The sequence below is a fragment of the Sesamum indicum genome, linkage group LG4 (genome assembly GCF_000512975.1).
Source record: "Sesamum indicum cultivar Zhongzhi No. 13 linkage group LG4, S_indicum_v1.0, whole genome shotgun sequence".
Classification (NCBI taxonomy): domain Eukaryota; kingdom Viridiplantae; phylum Streptophyta; class Magnoliopsida; order Lamiales; family Pedaliaceae; genus Sesamum; species Sesamum indicum.
The window spans coordinates 11,978,881-12,001,819 of record NC_026148.1 but is presented as its reverse complement, the minus strand read 5'-3'; the positions used below and the strand labels follow the sequence as shown (position 1 = coordinate 12,001,819).

Sequence of the window (22,939 nt, the reverse complement as noted above, 5' to 3'; positions counted from 1 at the left end):
TAATAGTCATGGGCTATGGTACGCAATAAATATCTAGTTATGACATTATTAATCTGACCAACTATCAATCAATCAATTTATACTTGTCACAAGATAGTTTGATTGTCACTTCCCAACTAAACAAAAACTGTGTATAGAAACAAAATATTTCTTAAAATTAATGATGGTTTAAATTGGAGTGTAACAAAAAAAAATATTATTAGACAATCATTAATTTACAAAATATGTATATTTTTTTAAATAATAAAAAAATTATTTATAATCATTATAAATATAGAGAGAACGTTGAATTTTCTCTAGACTTTAATGCAATAAAAGCAAAAGCCCATCAAAATTAATGCCCCATAAAAGCGTATTCAATCATATTAAGTAGCCCCAACTCAACATTTGTACTGAGTTAGGGATCAAACCTACAAACTTATACATGATAGTTTTGGTGGATACATTCCGTAATTTTCACCCACCATTTGAATATCTCCTTTAAAAAAAAGAGAGAAAATCGATCGCTATAACTTCACTACACACATATATTAGGCCTAAGCGGGCGCAATCCTGCCACCACAGCTCTCGGAGCCTCTTCCACTCCTACTCACCCTTTATGCCATATACAATTCAATTCGATCCTTTTTGTCCTCTTATAATAAGTTTTAAAAGAAAAAAAAAAAAAAGCTTTTGAAATAATTTCTCTAGCTTTTATTACTTAATGCAACTAGAATTGCCCCCCTTCAAATGTTTGTCCGAACTGCCAACCAGTGGACGCAACGTCATAGCTAGTAATGATTCTACCATCGCTGGTGGTGACTTGAAATGACAAGCTTTGACCGTTGAGGTAGGAATTGCTCTGCCAGTTTTGACCCCAATTTCTCGACATGGGTTGCCATCCAGTGTTGGATCCCTTGATCGACACGGAACGAATGTCCCCTGCACCGCCCACATTGGTAACCAAGACTAGGTTGAAGTAGGAGTGGCCATTGATTGTGAACCTTATTCCCCCCTTTTTCTGGCAGGGCACCCTACCATAGAAAATCATGTATTGTATTAGCAAGAACAGGGAGAAGTTTTGTGTTCAAATTGTTGGACTGTCTTCTCAACAGACAATTCTTGTGAAAAGTTTATCCGTATAAATGCTTTTTTTACAAAAATATTTTTGTTAATAATATTATATTCAAATTTTATAAATTCTCCTCCAAGTTTGATCTATTACCATCACTACTACTGAAAATAATAGGTGTATTATGTGAAGAAAAAGACACAATTGATGTTACCTTCGGAAAGAGACCGGAACAATTCCTGCTTTGTACTGGGCAATTTGCAAGTAAGCAGGCTCGGCCAAGTCGAAGTGTTGGCGGGGCGGATTGCACCACCCACCGTTGTCGTTAGGCAGAGAGGGGTTGGGAGGGCAGAAATTGGTGGCGGTGACCGTGATGGTGCCCGGCAAGCACCATCTCGGCTCGCCCGAGCACGTCAGCTCGTAGCACGCCCCACAGGTCAATCCATTGTTGAAAAGAGCAGTGCTTAGTGCTGCTGTGTTTGTACCGTATCCTTGGCTGTACAAATTACCGTACCCACAAGCACCACCTACAGTAGGAAAAATGTGTCGCTTGTTAGACTCCCATCCTGAAATTTGAAGTAAATTTTCTATTTTAAATCCTATTCTATCTTCTATTATATCTAATATACACAAGTTATATATACAAAAATTACGCACTTTATTTTATTTAACAAAAAAAATTATACACATGGCGTGTATGTATTAAATAAAATTTAAAATTAAATAATTTAGTCGGACTTAAATCCACATTGCTAACTTGTAGTAGGTAACAAATATTCAGCAACTAAAGTAGATGTGTGGGCCTATCAGAAGAAGTGGTCGTTAGACAATGCTGAAAGGTCAGAGTATGTATGTTAAACTTCTATACATGTACTAACTAACATATACCATGTTAATGTAAGATTAAATTTGTCAAAAAAAAAAAAAGATCAATTATGAGATATTTAAAATTAAATTCATAAAAAAAAATTAAATGTATAAATGGAGTAAATTATAGGACCAAAAATGATAACGACCTAAAATTACAGAATTAAAAATAAAATTTTACTTTTTAGTTGAATATATATCTAAGAACGTCCCAAAATATACATACACACACAATACACATACAAGAACTTCGATTCTGAAACCAAGGAAACATACAACAACTCATGCACATAAAAACGACTTGGTTCTCAAAGATTTAACGTACCCATTGTGCCGGATGCATCCCCACCACCATAAAAGGTGGCGTGAGCGCTATCCCATCCCCCGTAATCACCGTAGGCTCCGGGCAAGCACAAGCATAAGCCCAACAACAAGAACAATACAAGAGAGCTCATGGAAGCATCCATTGAAAAAGAGAGGCAGAAACTAAAATGCAATGTAGTAATTAGGAAAAATGGAGTGGGAGATGAGAAGGGATGGTGAGGGGTGGGGGGTTGAGAGCTTAGTACAAAATGTGGAGGGAAAGGGGCATATTTATATAGAGGGGAGTGTGTTTACAGAGAGAAATAATGGTAGAAAGTGACAAGTTAGGGGTGAGAGCCACTGCCACAGAAGAAGTGAATCGAAATATGCATAGGTATTTAGGTGAGAGAGAGAGAGAGAGAGAGAGAGATGCACATGCATTTGTTTACAACTTGAACTACCAACTGCTGGTCTCATTGGCCCTACCACCACATGCATTTCTCACATCAACTCTTTAATTCCTCCTTTTCTTGATTCTATATATCTATATATATATATATATATACATTTTTTTTGTTATATAGTTGATTATAACGATTAAAAGTAATATACCATTGTGAATACTATGATTGTGCAATAATTACTAGTTTTTATTTCTGTAAAAGATGCCAAATTATTAATTATAACTAAAAATCAAAGCAAGTATTTTCGCCATATTTAAAACAATGTCAAATGTAAGTTATTTATTCTTTTTTTATAAATCGTGATAGATGTTGATTAACTATTATTAAAACTTAAAATTTTGGTAATGGCTTTGTTGGATCACGGTGGACAGTATTGATTTGCTATCATTTTCAATATAGAAAATAATCTATTTTTTCGTAAAATTATCTCCGTTTCTCTCTCTATCTTTTTTTTAAAAAAAAAACGCTGTAAAAATGAATCTGAACATTTTCTTTTCCAATAAAAAAATTATTTAATTTTATTCGATGATGCCCTTATCATTTGTTTATTTTTTTGGGTTAATTTGCCTGAAATTGCGCCTAATTGGTATGTGGAAAACTTGGAATATTGGCAGCATTTGAGTCTAGGGAGTTGTAACTTTTAATACTACTTCAACCCAGAAATATATATATATATATACATATATATATATAAATATATTAAATTACAACAGTCTTTTTTAAAATTTATCATAATTATCATTACTTTTATTATTTGAAAAATTATAAATATATTCTGTATTAACATCGTTTAATAAATAGCCCACAATAACAATCTATTGTATGATGTATTTATCTGACGGGCGTTAATTTTAAAAATACATTTATAATTTTCTTCAAACAACAAAATAATATCGGGCGTTAATTTTAAAAATACATTTATAATTTTTTTCAAACAACAAAAGAATATGTATAATTATAATAGATTTTAAAAAATATTGTTGTAATTTACTCGCGCTATATATAGTCATTAACTAACTGAGATGCAAAAGTCAAGTTGCCATCACAAAATTAATTTTATTATTCAAGGATGTAAATTAAGATTATTTAACTATAAATCAAAAAATTATACAATCTTTCCAATTTCTAGACATCTGGAAAACATGGTCGTTCTTGATCATCATCAGGTCCGAAATTTCCAGTTTCGAAAGATCACATCCCTTCATTTTGATGAGACCGTAACATAAACCCCACAATCATGATTTTAGAATTCCGAGTTCTCTAAATCATCAAAAAAGAAAAAAAAAATCTATTATTTTTCGACTAGTTAGATCGATCGACAACTTAGTCGGAGTATAAATTACATATATATAAATATATAATAATCTATTAATGGCAATGCTATTTAATTTTTGCTTATTTCTTACTCAAAATTTATGTAAGAATTAATTAATTTGAGTAAAACATGAAATTTTTATTTTTTTTAAAGAATATATCAATTCAATTAGTATGAAGAATAGTAAAAAAATATATATCGATTTAATTAATATATTAATATAATTAAAGAACTGTAATAAATTATAATTATTTAATAACTGATATAAAATAAAATAAATAAATACCCACGTATTAGATGAGACTCGAACTCAAAATTTATGTTAGAAGAATAATGTAGGAAAATTGAGTCAAAGATTGGGTGCAGGGAGGTCAATCTGGGGCAGGAATTGTGTAAAACGATGAGCATCTGAGATTTTAGAGCCATAACTTGTGGGGTACCATGTGTCAACTTGTTCCTTCAATTCAATGCCATTGAAATTGCCAATCAAATTATTAAAATTAAATTAAAGTACTAAAATTTTAATAATACTAAGCTTTGGGTATAAGTCTATCAGAATTATATAATTATGATTATTTAATTATGTTTAATTTATTGTTAATATTTTATGACTGAAATAAAATTCAATTGTTCCTAATATATCATATATTTTTTTTTTCTCTATAAAAAAAAAAAGAGTTTTGAGATTCGTTTGAGGTCAATGCCCACCATACAGGACTGAAATGGAATTCAATCGATCTTAATTTATCAAGATATGTACATTTTCTTGACGAATGTGGGTTTTTTTCTTGTATTATTTAATATATTCAGATATTAAAAGTTAATTACATACATTTATAATTTTAAATTATATAAATATATAGACACCAACAATTGCTAAAATAGTCTCAAGTCGAATCTACAATATTTTTATTGCGAAGAGGATATAGACTCTTAATATATACACACGAGAATGCATATATAACTATCAGACTAGCTGATAATTAGGCAAACATTTCACATCAATTGCAAAAGATGAGTTTGAACAACTTATAAGCCTCATGACATTCTCTATTATAGAGACACATTTTTAGGATAAAATCACGAGACTCGTACAAAATTAAATCAAATAATAATATTTAACAATATAACACCAATTGAATCATAAGCCGCAGCATCGTTGGACGCCATATCCGAGAACAATATAGTTGAGGCACAGAAATTTAATTTGGTGATAGATACCTAAGAAAGTGTTAGTCGGTTGTCCTCAAATGATAAAAACAAAAATAAGATAAGCTTACAAACATTGACAATATTATAAAAATGTTGTCATCATCAGTCACGAGTTTGCTAAATCAACTTAATTAAGAGGCCTAATTAATCATAATATTAATTCCAAATTTATTTTCACTAAATTCCACTGCTTTCAACTTAAAAATGATGTTTTTTGAAAAGTACGTTCGTCTATAATTTAATTAGTAAAAACCCATCACGAAGTTTCGTTGTTTACACGTGGCGATTGTGTATATATTAATTATACAATCATAAACAAAATTATCACTTTAACTTATAAAAAATTAAAGTAAAGTACAATTTCATTGTCATTGTTCCAATTAAGTAAGTGTTTAATTCTTATTAATTATATAATAATTGCTTGATATAAATATATATATATAATGATACAGGTAGAAAAAATAAATAAAGAGTGGTTGAAAATTACGTACTATGAGATTTTGATTAAGGGACCTACCATGTTAGGGGCACATGCAAGTCCCGTAAAATGTGGCCCAATTTTTAGTCTTATATCATTATCATAATTTGTTATTTTCCTACATTCATTATCATAATCTGTTCCACGCATAATGTGTGTGTATAAATATGTGTGAGTACGTATTTTCATCTATGATGTAAGTACGAATAGAGAATACGAGTACAGTATGGTATAGAGGACAGTAATATATCTTTCAAAAGTTTTAGAAAGCGATACGACTCGAAACATGAGATTTTTTTTTTTTTTTTTTTGTGTTCGTCAATCAATACAATGATTTTGGTTATTTTCATTTTATGAGTTACAGATTTGATTCCTAAATCGTTACTTTTTAATAGAATTGTCAGTTGGTATTAGTAATTCTGTTTTCGTCAAAACTAATGGAAATGCGCATTGAAAACGCACCCAAATGTAAAAAGAAAAAAATGGGTCGGATTTTAGAGCCCAAAAATGGGGTAAAATGGACAAACTTAGTTATATACTATTAGCAATAAGTTTGGGGCCAAAGTCCGTCCTATTTCCCCATTTTTCACATCCATGATTTAATCGTGGTTAATTGACATGATTAAAAATAAATAGCTATACCAAATAGTTATTGACCACGACCATGCATCGGTTGTTGGTCAAGATTTTTATTTTTTCATGATAGAAAAACTATATTTTTAAATAAATTTTATTTAACCATAATTAATAATAGTTATTAATCATGATTTTTAATCCATAGCCTTTAAAAGTGTAGAGAATAGTAATTTTTTTCCTAATGACGTGTGCAATTCCATTATTTTTGACGGAGATATAACGGTTAGGACCAACTCTGTCCAAAGTTGGTAACTTTACGGACATATAAAATATATAAAGATTTTTCTTTCTGTTTTTATTATATAATTCACTGACATTTTAAGTGGCATGTGGATCAAATATATGTGAAAAGTGAATCGTATTTGGTACGGGTCTAAATAATTATTTGGATTATAGATTTTCGAGGTATTGAGAATGATACACACACATGTGTGTGTATTTACAATAAGTATGCATACATTATATTATTCTGTCATCATATCTTCAGACTTGTCTTCTTTAGGGGACAAATATTTTGGAGATGAAGTATGGATTTACTTGCCTTTTCATGTTGATCATAATCTATTCATTTACATATATTGTTATGGGGTTAATTACATTTAGGCCCTTTTTAAAAAATATAAAATTATATATATATTTTTAAAATAATTTTAAAATTATACTTATATTCCTTTTGAAAAATTTTCAGTTACACCCGGTCCCCTTCTGTTAGGATTTGGATAAAAAATACTTATATATGGAGTGAACTTAACGTTCTCATCTATATTTTTATGCCTATAAAGGAATAAATATAATATATATATATACAGAGTGAGGTTAACATCATTATATTTTTTTCCTTTCTAAGTACAAAATTATTACATGAAAATATTCAATGTGGAGTAAAAATTATAAATTTACATAATTATTTTTGCTAACGTCAACAGTTCTTGTGTAAACCATAACGAAAGGGAGTTAGGTGTAAATAGCGGATTTTTGGAGGGGGTTTAAGTGTAACTTTGAATTTTTTTTTTTGGGGGGGGGAGGTACAATATCATATTTTTAGAAGAGGTTTAAGTGTAATTAACCCTATAGATATATTTTTTGTTTTTGTTCCGATTTGTTTGTGTATCTATCATGCATCTATTATGTACAACACACTAAAGCAACAATTTGATAAAATCCTAACTTATCAAGCATGATCCTCACAAGTTATAGTTAGAACTACAAATTCAACTTATTGGTTCAACCAATAATGTGATAGTCTAATGTTAAGTAATAGATTCTATGAATAAGTTTGAAATTACATGTCGAGTTTCATCGAATATGTAGGTATTTATATCAGTTTATGTAAGTTTATTGGGATATATTTTGTAGTTTTTTATTATATTAATATATTGATTGAACCGATATATTGTTCAATTTAAACTTATTTTCATATTTCATGAATAAGAAATTAGAGACGTCATATGTGTACATATTATATATACTTGTGTGTATCTATATGTATATATATATCTACCAACATATATATATATTATGAATGAACCTCCTCACACCACCAATTTTTTCAAAGATTTATGTAAGTTGAAATATGGGATCACAAAAATTTATTGTGATCCAAAATTTCTTGAATAGACACAACATGAATACCACCTCAATTGACATCCACAAAGTGGCATGTTGATTTTATCCAAATGTTGTTGTTTGGGGACCAAAGGGTAGTGATGTAGAGAAGGGTTTGTCCAATATTCCCACTTGTCTTCAAGACAAAAAGTAGTTGCATTTTTATTACATGGACCCCTAATAACTACTATATACTCACAAGAGGTCCAAACATGAACACTTTCAAGAATGGGCCCTTTTACCAGCCATATCAAAAATCCCACCTGCTGGTATCAGGTTTCACGAACAAATATAAGGTTATGAATTCAAATTTTATTAAACGTATGAGTATTGGTCTTACTTTATATTGTGTTTGAATTAATATATTTGGAATTAAGAATTTCAAATTCATATAATAAATCCCACGATTTTGAAACATTGTGATAGATTTCAGATCTGTTAATATGGAGTCATTTGAAATTATTTCTCTAAATTTCTCGTTTGAATCTAAATCCATTTATCCATACAAAGGCTTATGTCAAATTGTCAGTACTTATTATTTCATCCACGTTTTAATTTAAAAATTATTTAAGGGATATGTTAAAATATTGACGATAAATTAAAATTATGATTTAATTATTATTTTTATAAAAAAATAATAATAAAAGGGAAAAAGAATACCCCACATGAGTTTGAATTGGGGGGTTGCTATTAAACTCACATTCACCTGTGTTGGGCATGTGCAATAATTTGGGGGGTGGTGGTAGGCCACCCATTGGCCCTTGGATAACTAACAAGGGAAGTTAATTCTTGGGCCTCCAAACAACCCCTAGTCCCAATCCTAGACTACACAAATACATGCAAGTATACGTCTTGTTGCTTGGGAGTAACTGAGGATGTTGGTCTTACATTCAACAAGAAACAATAGTCATATGATGTTTTTTGTGTACAACTCATATATATATATATATATATATATGTTGTTAGTTATGCAAGTTGCAATGGAGCACTAAATAGGAGATGAAAATATAAGAAGAGAGGTGTAATAAATTGTAATTTTTTCAGTTAATTATGTATTAAAAAATTTCAGTGTTATAGGGCCGGATGAATAAATGATTTTTAGTGTAAGAAATCGAAAGTCTTTGTCTAGCTTAAAAAGATCATTTCGTAACGATCTATAAACGCTCTAAATTCACATCCATCTGCAATAGACCTCACCTCTAATAGGAACCAACGGTGTTCCTAGTTCCGTGAATTAATCTAATTATATTTATTTGATCACTCTCTCTGAACTGTATGTAAGTATACTTACCATTTAATTGACTCAAATTATCTTAATTCTATCTAGATTAAATTTCCCCTCACACATACATTGCTAAAAGAATAAAAATAAAGTTTTTTATACTCGACTCTAAATTAACTGCAAAAAAATTAATTTGAACTCGATTTTTTTATAACAGAAAATAAAGCTCGAATGTCTTTTCTAGTTCAACAAAACGTGGGCCAACTAGAGGGCAATTTGACTAACTAGAAGACGATAAGATATTCGTAAAAATATATTCGAACTTGACTCTTGCTCGATCAAATTAAAATTCATGTAAGTTGTATAATTTCAAACTCTATACGAAATTCATATCAAGTTTGAACAATAATTAGTTGGATATTACTCAAATATTTACAGTCTTATGTGCATCTTTGCCCATCAACAAGAAACAAATTCAATGTGAGATCAAGGTGCAGGCTTGCAAGCCTTGTCATAACGAGAATATTGCAAAGTGTTTGCATCAACTTCTGTTTTTTCAGAGTTAATTACATTCAAACTCCTTTAAAAATATACAATTACAATCTTTTCTAAAAAAAAGTTTTAAAAATTACACGTTCACCCGCTTCAAAAATCAATATTTACACTCAATTTCGTTTCGTTAGATTTAAACGAAAAATAATGACATTAACAACAAAAATTACATAAATTTTCTACACCTCATAAATTTTAAATAAGGGACAAAATTAAAAGTTTATATAATTCTTTTTGCTAATATCCATTTTTCATCCAAACCCTAACAATAGGAGGTCAGATGTAAATAGAGAATTTTCGAAGAAGGTGTAAATGTAATTTCAAAACTTCTATGGACAAAAGTTTAATTTTATATTTTTAAAAGGGGTCTGAGCATTAACCTTTTCCTTATGAGAATAAGTTGTAAAAGCAAAAAGTTGTAGATTAAGTAACAATAATAGTTCGGAATGGTTGAAAACAAAAGTTAAAAATGAAAATAAAAACATAATATTTACAACTTTAGCCATAAACTACAGAAATTAGTAGAGAGCTACCTACAACTTCGAAAATAAACTTAATTTACGCAATTCAAAAGTAGAAGCTATAAAATAAAAAAGCTATAATCAACTTATTTTCAAAAATACTTTGATAAGCGCTTATTTTCAACATTTGAAATAAGCAACATTTGCAAACACCCGTCAGTCATGATTTGTCGGTAGGGAGCTTTTCTTGATAAATCATAAGCCCACATCGAAAATTTGTCACTTCTTTTTTCTCGCAAACTTCAATAATTCAAATCCAGGCAAGTTTTCTGATTAGTTGTTATAGGGATATATACAGTTCTGCTGTTTGTTCTAACTCAGTCACAGGTTGTAATGGTTTGAGCATCACAACTATAGTTCAGAATGACATTTTACTCCTACAGTTACCTGTAAGAACCCTCCAAGCAGCAGGGTTCTTACAAAAATCTGAAAATTTACGTGCCAATACCGAAAGAAAGCTACGTATTCTGCTTTTTTACACTCATAAAGGCATCAAACACTTCTGCAAAAAGGCATATTGATTAGCAGACAACAAACTCCATAACGTCCAACGAGCGACAGAGAAACTGGTCCGAACTGATATATATCACGAATGCAAATGAAGTAACTATTTAGATGTCTAGCAAGATAGCATTAAAGTTACTAAGATGTACAACATAAAACGTTCGAGTTAATTAAGGACAAACAATGTGCAAGTCTTATTACACTTGACTGACAGAGATTAGTAGACCGAGTCCCCCCTCGGTCAGTAGATGAGAAGCTTCACACAAGAAGTGAAGCAGCTAAAAGCACTACGACCATCACACAAGACACAATTTCTCAGTTGAATGAATAACTTGAGAAGGAAGAGAAAAAATGAAATGAAATGAAGAGATAATCAACCGCCGACACAACGAACAACGAGAACCGAGGAACCTACAACACTAGCGAAATCTAATAACCCCCCAGTTAAATAGAAAAAAATGAAAAAATGTGGATTACTGATGATTGTGATGTTAAAAATGGTGTCAGTCTATGAACAAGTAAATAAATAGGCTTGGGGTGATGAACAAATCAGAAAAAAACGACCTGAATCAGAATGTACTGCTGCTTTCACTAGCCGAAATGGAAGGACCTTCAGACTTCACAAGATGAGAGCTACGACTGCTGATGCCAAGGCCTTGAAACCGTCCAAGAGGGTCCTGGTGCAACGAGTCGGAAAGGCCCTGCAGGGGAGTTGCAGAAAGCATAGGGTGCTGATGACTCGACATGCCGGCTGGGAGTGTGTGAAACTGCTGCATCTGTACGTTCTGGGAATCGTTTGGGCCAGGTTGTGGCTGAGGGGAAAAGAAAGCAGACTGGTTGTAGGGAACGTGTTGCATTGCCAAATTGAATGTGTCGGTAGTGGCTGATATTTCTCCGGTTGCAATTCTGAGTCTTTCTACTTCCTGCTTCAATGCTTCATTAAGTGCTGCAAATTTGTATTGCAAAATTCCATAAGTTAATGAAATAAAGAAATCATAAAAGAGAACAAAGAATGCATGGTGGAGATGGCTCGGAGGACATGGAAGGTTAGTGAATCAGCCGTCTTTTACTCCGTACTCTCTGTATCCCAAACTTAAAGTAGTTCATAGACATCACAAAGAATTCCATCTAAAATTCTCTATTTAGTCATGTGTGCTGGACACAATCTTAAGAAGTCGTAATACAATGGCCATGGTAATTTCAGAAGGATTGTCAATGCATATTCAGAAAAGCTTATCAGTAAAATACATATTTTTGCCGTACTAAGAGTATCTTGCTCCACTTTGGCAAAAGTTGATGAGATACAGTAAAAGTAGCTAGGAAGGTCATTGTGCAGATAGCATGTCTTTGGGATACATGGGAAATCATTCCTGATCGGACTGATTAGCCAAAGTTAACAATTTGAATTCTCATGGACAACATACTTACCATCGCGTAACTGAGCTTGCTGTTCCATGGCTTGTAGCCGAAGCTTAAGCTCTGTATTTTCATTACTCAGCCCTGTAGTGTCTCTCTGAAAAAGACAATATTCAAGAAAAAATGACATCATCAAACAAATGTTTTGAATGAAATGCTGAAACTGAACAATCTATAATCAAATCTAAACCTGATTTAGGGACACGGTTTAAGTTGGTGACAGGCATTCTGACAATCATACAATCACATAAAAGATCTGTTAGTTGCATGACACTCAGTTGTCAACCAGCCGTTAGGTAATGCTGAGAGGACTCTTTGTTCTGCTGGGCGGGATCTTACAGTAATGAGGGGTGATTGATTTAATGAAGGCAGTATAGACAATAAGTTTTTCTAGCAGTGCGAGGTGCTGGGAAGGACAAGGGCTTAGATGAGCATGTTCTGACCGCTTAGAGTACCTCCTCATATCGGCCAAGAAGATCTAAAGTTTGGAGATACCTTTCTTAACATCACCAAGCTCTCTAGGAAGGACGATGACTTTTGTGCACATGTTCCTGCTCTTTTAGCTTTCTAGCATTCGGCAACACTTAATTCATCTGATGATAATATTACAGAGTATATGATAATAGACTCGGGAACAAAAATATGCAGCCAGAATCTAGGGATGTGGTCCCCCTTCTTTCTAACCATATGCCACTCTAACCAAATCAAAGAGGGAAAAACTTAATTATATCCAACAAAAGTGAAATATCTCATGGTTGGATTTGAGATAAGAAACTAATTGGTCAAGGGCCATGTTTTTAGGTGAGATATTCTTAACCACACAAACTTGATCATGACGTAAGTGAAAATCCAGTGAAGGAGCAATTTCAGGGGATATACCTGGAACAGTGTCAGTTGTGCAGAGAGAGTTGTTGCTTCAGTTTGGAGGGTCTGAACTTTTCTCTCCAGTTCAGATATGTAGCGGGCCTTTCTTTCTTTTGATCGAGCAGCAGATTGCCGATTTGCCAAGATCCTGTACAGTATTATGAATGCATCAGTTGATGAAAGGAAAATAAAGTACAATGGCATAAAAAGATAGAACATGTTCAACTGATCAGGCATATATAAAACTGTATATGCGAGTTTCATCTCATCTAATTGCAAATACGCCAGAAATTAATAGCAATACAGAGATGAAGCACCAAACCACACAAGGATGTAAAGTACAATTGGTTTGCATGATCAAACGTAATACATTGTATTTGAGTTCATAAAAGAATGCATGCATAGGTCATCAAATGTTGCTTAATCCTATTTCACATTAGATGAGACTGTTTTGTTAAGTCATCAACTGTCACAGAGAAATATTATGCCATTCAAGCAACATATTCATCAATGTATTTTACCACATCAAAGTCCTAACAAAAGCAGAAATTGTCAGATCATCATGCAGGAAAATGAGGCTTCTTTCTTCTGGTATTTAGAAATAGAAGCAAGAATATACAATATTTACAAAAATGAATAGTTGAGTGATCAAACAAATACCGATGCATGACAAAATAGCAGCTCAAGAAGTTCATTGTCTTGAGTTATCAATAAAGCCCATATACTATTAAAATTTTCGCCATCCATCCAGTCTAACCACATTAAGAGTGAACTGAATGTGACAATCATCTCGTTTATAATCTCTTGCAATAAAATACTACACCATCCCGTAACACAATGTTTACATTAAAACTCAAATCAAGAACTCCGGTCAACACTTGCAGAGCTGGCTAACATATGCCGAAGCCCCCCTGTTCTCCTATATTTGACAAATCACTACACAGTATGCTAGTAATCAGGGGGCAAAACATAAGCTTTAAAGTCATTGTACCAGAGATCAATCAAGCTCGACCTTAAGGATACCTTAGCTCCATTAGAAATCAATCTTACATCCCAACATTCATTTCTTGTACAAGATCAAAAAATTTCCAACTCACTGTCAGAATGTGCTTATCCATAACAGATTAGATTAGTAGAACAATCAGAAAACTTGACAAGGCAATCTCAGATTCGCAAAGATCCATTGCAAGATCCACTCTTAACCCATAATTCAATACAAGCAAACCACTCACGTTCACATCCAAAAATGCAAAGCTAGAATGTCTAAACATACATACAAATAATACCAAGAAAGAAAAAGAAAAAGTTCATTTTTTTAGCCAAGAAAAATACCTTTTGGCGCGCTTAGGATCAATAGTCCACAACTCAGCAAGCTTATCAGGAGCCATAGCTTTCTTGGCTTCAATGCTACTCTCATTGAACAACAAACTCGAACTATCCACCGAATTACTATGCCTATGCCTTGGCCTAGATACACCACCACCACTTTTCTCCTCTTCCTCCACCGCTGCCCCACCACTCCCCCCACCCGCATTGTCCAAAACAGAGTCACCAATTCCAGATCCGCCTCCGCCTCCCGCGCCGCCGTTGAGCTTCTCAATGTCCATGTAAGTCGAAAACAGATCATCCTCGGATCCCATCTCCTCGAAACTCCCTGCCGGCGCGTCAAACGGGTCCGACACCAGATCTAAGTCCTCCGGCAGCCGGAAGTTCACCTCTGAGTGGGCCCTCCGGTGATGGGCCGGCCGCATTGCAGCAGGAAACGACGGCGTGGGGTTCAACGAATGCTTGGAGTTTGGATCTTGCATTTCTTGTGACTGTGTGTGTGCTGTGGAATGGCTCCCAAGACTCGTAGTTATACTAGTAGTTAAAAGGTGGGCAGTCTTGTTTTTTAATTTTCTTGCAGTTGGAGGAGTGAGAGTAGTGGGAGTAACTGTTTTTGGGACGAGTTGACGAGGAAAAGTGTGTTTTTACTCAGACAGAAATGGGGTTGAAAATGAATTCCGGGGTGGACTTTGGATGTGCAATCATTTCTTGATGTGGGGTATGAATGATGCATGGGATCCCGCTTGACGAGGACGCAATGCAATCATGAAAATTTTTCGAACTCATCTTGAGATAATAACATCTTTATTATGTATATATATGTGGATAATATATCGAAATAATGAGGATGTCTATAAATTCCTTTGTTCAATTTATAGATCATATGCGTATACGAAGTATAGTATGAAATATAATATGAATTTGCAATACAAAATTCTTATTGAAAACTTATCAGAATGTTTGAAGTTGCTTTTAGGTAAATTCTTAATGATTGCATAAAATTATATATGAATTATTGAGGCTTCAAAAGCATATTGAAGAACGAACGTTGGGTAGTGATTGAAATGTGCTGCAGATAAATAAAAATATGTTGGTATATTTTAAAAACACAGAAATAAAAATTATTAAAAAAAAAATCAAAGAACCCACCTGGATTCATGCATAGTTTAGCTTGGTCATTGAATTTGATGTAAATGTATTAATTTTAGTATAATAAGTTTTGGATGGTCAAAATGTTTCTTAAAATTGTTAGTTTAGTCATGATATATTTGGATACATTTCATTTTCAAAAACTAAGGTGGTCATGTGGTTTCATGATTGTCTTACTTCTTTAATGTTCATTTACTACAAGGAGTGAATTGGGTCAAATATTACAAAACAAATAATTAAATCTTTTATTGCAAATATCTATCAATAAATCGTGAGATATTTGCGATGGAGGGTTGTCTGCAGCAAGATTTGACACAATTTGTAAAGGATTTTTATTATAGATAGTTTTTCGATTTCAAGTAGCAATAGTAAAATTACAACATAACCTGATCCCATCTCAAAATTTGAAGCAAGTAATCCTTCTCTTGAGTTATGAAATTGGTGGATTTAGGTACTTAATTTACTTTTAGAAGTAATATTTTGTTTCTTTGTTTAAAATTCGAAGTAATTATAAACGCTCTTTTCCGTCGCTCTCAAAGTTCATCCCAAATTTGATGATTATATTTAATGGTAGATTACAACGATTTTCCTGAGACTTGACATAATCACGAATACCCCCTTGTTGTTTGAAAAATTATCAATACCCCCATAATTTTAACGATCGTCTAACAACTAGCCCAATACGTTAAATTTTCATTCATTTTTATGGTGAACTAAAACACCCTTATGGATTAAAAATTATAATTTTATTTATTTTTTTATGACTAAGTGGATAATTTTTTTTATAATTTTCAAAATTTTTTCATCTATCCCCTTTGATTTTTTTATAAATTTTAAATTTAAAAAAAAAAAAATACAATAAAGGCAAAGTTGACAACTTCATACTTGTATTCAAGAATTACATAATTTAATCAAACATCAGGGAAGTATTTGTAATTTTTCAAATAATGAGAAAGTATTCGTAATTATACCAAACCTCATGGGAAGTAATTGTAATTTACCCTATATTTAAACTGTCATTCCTTTCCATCACAAATGTGTCTATTTTTATTTTTGATTTTATTCAATAATTCCAAATCACTCAATACATTAAAAAAAAAAAAAAAAACATTCATATAACAATGTCGAAGACAACCAACTCTTGGATTATGAGCTAAGGAAGATTCTAGTCTGATTTTGATTTGGTTCTATCATATCCCAATTATAGATAGAGTGTTTTAGGTCAAAGTCTAATGATACTTACTACCTACACTACAAATATAAATTCATTGAATTTAATCAAATCATGTCCAAACAACAGCTTATAACCTCGACTTCCTCGTGGACTGAAACGTGTCAAATAATCACAATCCTCATTAGTATAAAATTTAGATAGATGATTGTGACTACAACAGAAAATAATATTAAGGAATAATTGTATAATTTATACCCCGTAATTTACAGTTTATTTACATAAAAAAATATTTTTTGCATAATTATCCCCTAACAATAAAAAAATAGAATAATTTGTATATTTATATATATTTGTGCTTTTTGAGGTGTATATATAATTACCAAAAAAATTTCAAAAGAAATAAATTATTTATGTAGCTATGAATGTAAAGATAATTATCGCTAATATTACAAATATAATACTAAATAATAATTTCAAAATTCTAATTATTTTAGCGACCACTTTATACATAATATTCTAATAATTGTCACCAAAAACTATAAACTCATTATTATGAGAAAAATGAAAAAAAAATCTAATCTTATGATAAACATAGTTAATTAACGACAATATTGATATCATCATCTGACTTTCATTCGTTTGTTGTAATATTAATGAACTATATATTAAATAAAATAAAAGATAAAAATATAATGCAAATTAAAAAATTTCATGTCAAAAAAAAAAAGAAAAGATAAATCAAATTCCAGAAGACACACATTGAGATGGAACAGCTGTAGGAAATTGCATTGAAATCGCCATCATCAGCCACATATATTTTCACGAGTCTCTTAAATCGTACTGTTTCTTTTTTTAATAATTGGGTCGGGGCACGTTGTTTTCTTTTTTCTTTTATATATATGTATATTATTATATAAAAAATAAAATGTATCAATGAACATTTCATATTTAATGAAAAAAAATAACTTAAAGTATTATTGACGCCACAATAGAAATAGTGTAGTATTGTCATAAATTATTGTATGTGAGTGAAAGTATCTTTTGATTTGATTTTTTAATGAATTAGCTATTATGCGCGGTCTTCACATGTATAAATTAATTTTTACATGCTAATGCATGTGATGAGATATATTTTTGCTATTTTGGTCATGAAAGATTTATTTGACTTGCAAACAAGTGATCAGAATAAATATAGATTTTCATTTAACGTTCTTGTTAATATCAATAAATTCAATAAATCTTGATCAACTAATGAGATCAAAAAACAAACATTTAAGGATACTAGATGTAATTCCCAAACCACAAGCGTCTACATATAATTACATCAAATTTCAAGGGAGGACCGTATAATTTTGATGAATACGGAGTTGGAAAATAAGTTTACATTTTATTTTTTCTATTGAAAGAAACTGTAAATACATAATTTACATCCATATTGATAAATTCATAAATAATCAATTCAATCAATAAATACACGTTCCATTAAACCACAATAAGTAAAATGAATATTTATTGTAATAAATTATGCACATTAAGTAAAACAAAATATCTATATATTTGATAAGACTTAAACATATGATCTTGAGCTTATTTATGAGATCTTGATAATAATACTTTATTTTTGAATTATTTCATATTAAACTCGCGACGAAAAATACATTATATTCTTTTTAATTTGATAATAAACTCTTTCGTGCGAATTTATTGGATAGAAATTAATAAATGGTATTTGTGTGATCACTTAATGTGAATTTATTAATTAAATTGATATATTTATTCATTTATTGATGTTGATGTAAATTATATAATCACCATTTTTATTAAAAAAAGATTAATTATACTTAGATCCCCTAAAATTAAAATTATAGTTTCTTACGAAAACGGTTTGAAATTACACTTACATCTTCTAAAATTTTTCATTGACACTTGATCTTTTCTATTAGAGTTTGAACAAAAAATATTGACGTAAAAAAATATTATATATATATATATATATATATTTGACGAGTCATAAATTTTTAATTTCACCTTTTATTCGACATTCTCATATAGATTTTTGTACTTATAAGAGTATATTTTTTGTTATAAGTACAAAATTATTATATAGGAATGTTAAACGAGGGGTTAAATTGAAAATTTACATAACTTTTTGCATAATGTCAAATAAAATAAAAATAATCAGGCATAACAATGAAATTTTTTAAGGGATGTAAATATAATCTTTAAACTTTTCTTTAAAAAATATATATTATCTAATATTTTTTTAAAAAAAATTATGTGTAATTAACTCAAAAATAGTGATGATTTTTGTTTCGTCATATGATTATTATTCTTTGTCTAAGTCATGAGCAGCAGCCTCGTGGGATCCAATCCGCACGGTGAAAATGACCAAACATTATCTCACCATAATCAACGGTTTCATGATTATCTGTATTAATTTTTATGACCCCAGAATTTCTCCAATACAGTTTAAGATAAAGATCATTTATTATTATTATTATTATTATTATTATTATTAATCAAATACTTGAATAACATCCTTTGGCTCAAAATTACAAATTAAAGTAAGTTTAAGAAATCATAAATTAATATCAAAAGGTCGTGAGTACCAATTCTACGCCTGTAGATTTTAGTTTACTTCTATAGTAGTAGGTGCATGTTGTTTCTTTGTTCCAACCTGAAATAGTTGACTGATTTAGAAATATTGTTGTACTGCACACTGAATATTGAAATAATATATTATTTGTTTTAAAAATATTGCTATATTTAAAAAAAATCATAAATTACTTATAAAAATACTTAAATATTATTCAACAACATAATTCTCACGTCGATAAAAAATCACACACACAAAAGCCATAGCTTTTGAAGTTATGTGAACAAATGCAAATGATTTCTTTTTATCTGTCCAAAACAAATTAACTCTTAGACCAAAAATAAAGTTAAACCCATATAAGTTATTTTCCGATAAATTTCGATTCATTATTTATCGTTCAATAAATTTATATTCAAATACTAATTTACTGTAGTGATATTTTTAAATCAAATAATATATTCAAATGAAACAAGAAAATAAGACAATACTATTAAAAGTAAACTATACACATTCGTGATGTTCGACCCCATAATATTTTTAATTATGAGGAATCAATCTTACCCGTAGCAGTTATCTTTTATGTGATTCTTTACGGATTTTTTTTTTGCTAATAACGTTAAATAAATTACAATAACTCATCTCGATACATAAAAGTAATATATTTATTCAATCAGTACATTAATATAACTAACAATAATAAATAAATTATAATAACACATATGAAATAATATAAATACCCACACATTTAATAAACTTGAAACTCATGAAATCAAATTTGTTTGAAATACATCTTCTTATGCACAATTCCATCACTAATTGGGCAAATGAGTAATCAAGTCTTAATCTTGATTTGATGGGACATAATGAAAAATAAAGACCAAAAGGAATTGCTTCAATCACAACCCACACATGAGTGGAAGTGTGGAAGAAGGATTTGGTGCTCAAGAATAAGCACTTATTTATGTGATTAAGTGGGATCTTAATTTTCAACCATATTCTTAATTCTCAAGCATCCTTTTTTTTTTTTTAATTAAAAAGTTTGAATAATTTCGATTCTGATCATCGTCGCAAACATGTAAGCTCATAAAACTAAGAGGGTGTTTGACCAAACTTATTTGAAAATCGATTTTGTAAAATATTTTTAAAGCTTATAAACTTTTTTTATATAAATAATTTATCAAATATTTTGTAGCATATTATAAATTTTCAAACATCTTATAAGATGTTTTAAAAAAATTATAAACTCACCAAAACACCCTTTAAATGAGATCTTAATTCTCAAGCATCCCTTTTTCTTTTCTCTTTTTTTTTTTTTTTTATAATAGAAATTTGGTTACCGTATGTCCCTGAGATTATAAATTTACATATAAGGTACTTACAAATAGTGGGAATCTTCCATCATATTTGGTAATGCATGCATATTCATATCATGTCATGCTAATACATGTGTTTATTTTGAAAATTTTAAAAAATATAATTAAATTAAATTATAAAAAAAAATGCATAACATATGCAGGTATGGGATCAGAGAATTCTTCTCGAATCAAGTTCGATCAAATCCAACTAATCACAGAGCAAGTGTATGTGATTAGTTATTTTGTTTAAACTTACCATCAATTATAAGACCAAAAGAATAGATTTAAATCGTCATCGCCCCTGCCGTTGCCCGGCTACGCCGTCTCCCTCTTTCCCCATCGCCATCGCCCCCCATCTAAGGGGAAGGGGGGAGGCAGGGCGGGGGTTGCCGGTGGTGGGGGTGATTGGGGAGGGGATGGGTGGGTGTTTTAAATTTGTTTTTTTTAGTAATATATATTATTAATTAATAAGATATGAACTATTGATTTTTTTCATAAATTTAAATTTAATGGCTAAAAGTAATTGATTAGATCTGATGATTTTGGTATAATTAATACAAATACAACGGTTAATAAAATAAGAATAATATATATTAAATAAGGACATAATGGTTATTTTATAAAAAAATTAACGTCATTAGTCATATTTAACGAAGAAATGCGATTGAGTTGAGTTTTTAAAACAAATGTTTTGCCTATTTTTAAATTAGATGGGATTTTTATTGAGTTTTTAAAACACAAGCGAGTTTTATGTAATTGCATAAAATTTTCACCACCATTTGTATTTATATATATATATATATATATATATCATTTATAAATTACACCTCAATACAACCTTTGCGCAGGAGGAAAACATCCCTTTCCCATCGCTACTTGTGTTTGTAAAGTTTCCAAGTGTACTAACATCAAAATCTCACTTTTATTTGGGGTTTCCTCCTTTCTTTACAGTGATTTCAAAGGTTGTCTCTTCAGAATACCAATGTTCAGTTGAAACCCCTCATTGAACCAAATTCTGCTCCTGGTCGCTGTTATTGCAGAAAAGCTGTCGAAACAGAAGTAGCCCTCGAGTCGTAGCAGCATTTTTGGTGAGGTTTTAATGATGTTTGATTCGCTTGTTTGGAGGGGTTAAAGATTTTGGTGTTCTTGAAAGTTTATTTATGCTGTTTGGTACAAGTTTATAATTTCAGGTAGACTGGTCGGAAACTGTTTGAGTGTTTCTCTCTTTTTCCTCCCCCTTTTTCCTGTCCCCCCAAACAGAGCTTTGTAGCAAGCCCACGTTGTAAGAACCAAAAGAATGTTTATGTTCTTTGTGGGTTTCATTTTTTTGTGAAATTTAAGGTTTACAGAGCAGTGTTTACAGCATTTCAAGAATCAAGATTGAAGGAAAAGTCAGGGAGGGAAATAAGACACAGAGTTGTGATAATCAGACAGAAATGAATTCTCTGTTTTCGGTTTCTTTTGTTGTCCGATTTCGATTTTCATCTATGTAGAGGAATTGGGGAAGAAATCTGTACGCAAAGTTCGGAAAAGGCTCACAATTTGAGTAAAACCCTTTATTTGGACCTTCAAGATTGTTAATTTCAAGCCGTCCAACTTCGATGAACTTGTACCACCGGCCGCGTCGCCTGTTCCTGGATGCTCCGCCGCCAAGAAACCAGAAGCCAAAGCCACAATGGCTACAGCCGGAATTTCGACACCAACTTGGTGATCATCCTTGCAGCTTTGTTATGTGCTTTAATATGCGTTCTTGGGATAAATTCCATAGTAAGATGCTTTCTGCGGTGCACCGCGAGGATGAGCTCGGTCGACACGGAAGAACTGCGGCCGCGGTTTAGCCGGAAGGGACTAAAGAAGGTGGCGCTCCGCCAGATTCCGGTGGTGGTGTATGGCTCCGGGGAAGGGCCGGTGGCATTCACAGACTGCCCCATATGCCTTGGTGAGTTCTTGGATGGGGAGAAAATAAGGGTGCTGCCTAAATGCCACCATTGTTTTCATGTTAAGTGTGTGGACATTTGGTTGGCTTCTCATTCCTCGTGCCCCACCTGCCGACAGTCTGTGGCGGATCCACCGGAGTCCGGTGATGCTCCGGCTGCTGGCGCTGCTGAGGAGGTGAGCTGATTGCTGGAAAATTCTTAACCAAGACAGGATTTGATCAAACCATATCAATTACAGAACAAAAGAGATATACATTTTCTAAATCATACATCAATTAAATCATAAGCGTATTACATTTGTTATATATTTGATTTAGGTTCGATCAAATTCGATTTGGGTTAGAATTTCCAGCTTACTGCATTGTAAATGTTTTTTTTTTTTATGTTGGTGT

The 22,939-nt window shown here is 31.4% G+C and overlaps 3 protein-coding genes across 3 annotated transcripts; 1 reads left to right on the top strand and 2 right to left on the bottom strand.

Moving 5' to 3' along the window:
* On the bottom strand, positions 331-2,537 carry LOC105160798 (expansin-A4). The gene is made up of 3 exons (XM_011078287.2): positions 2,244-2,537; positions 1,266-1,578; positions 331-1,013 (listed from the first exon to the last, which is right to left on the bottom strand). The coding sequence occupies exons 1-3, from the start codon at positions 2,383-2,385 to the stop codon at positions 710-712; spliced, it is 759 nt and encodes a 252-aa protein (XP_011076589.1). The 5' UTR covers positions 2,386-2,537; the 3' UTR covers positions 331-709.
* LOC105160797 (transcription factor RF2b) lies at positions 10,826-14,993 on the bottom strand. The gene is made up of 4 exons (XM_011078285.2): positions 14,343-14,993; positions 13,026-13,158; positions 12,159-12,243; positions 10,826-11,676 (listed from the first exon to the last, which is right to left on the bottom strand). Exons 1-4 carry the CDS (start codon positions 14,816-14,818, stop codon positions 11,300-11,302), a joined length of 1,071 nt encoding a protein of 356 aa, XP_011076587.1. The 5' UTR covers positions 14,819-14,993; the 3' UTR covers positions 10,826-11,299.
* Positions 21,450-22,933, top strand: LOC105160968 (RING-H2 finger protein ATL74-like). Its single transcript, XM_011078514.2, has one exon. It carries the CDS (start codon positions 22,249-22,251, stop codon positions 22,729-22,731), a length of 483 nt encoding a protein of 160 aa, XP_011076816.1. The 5' UTR covers positions 21,450-22,248; the 3' UTR covers positions 22,732-22,933.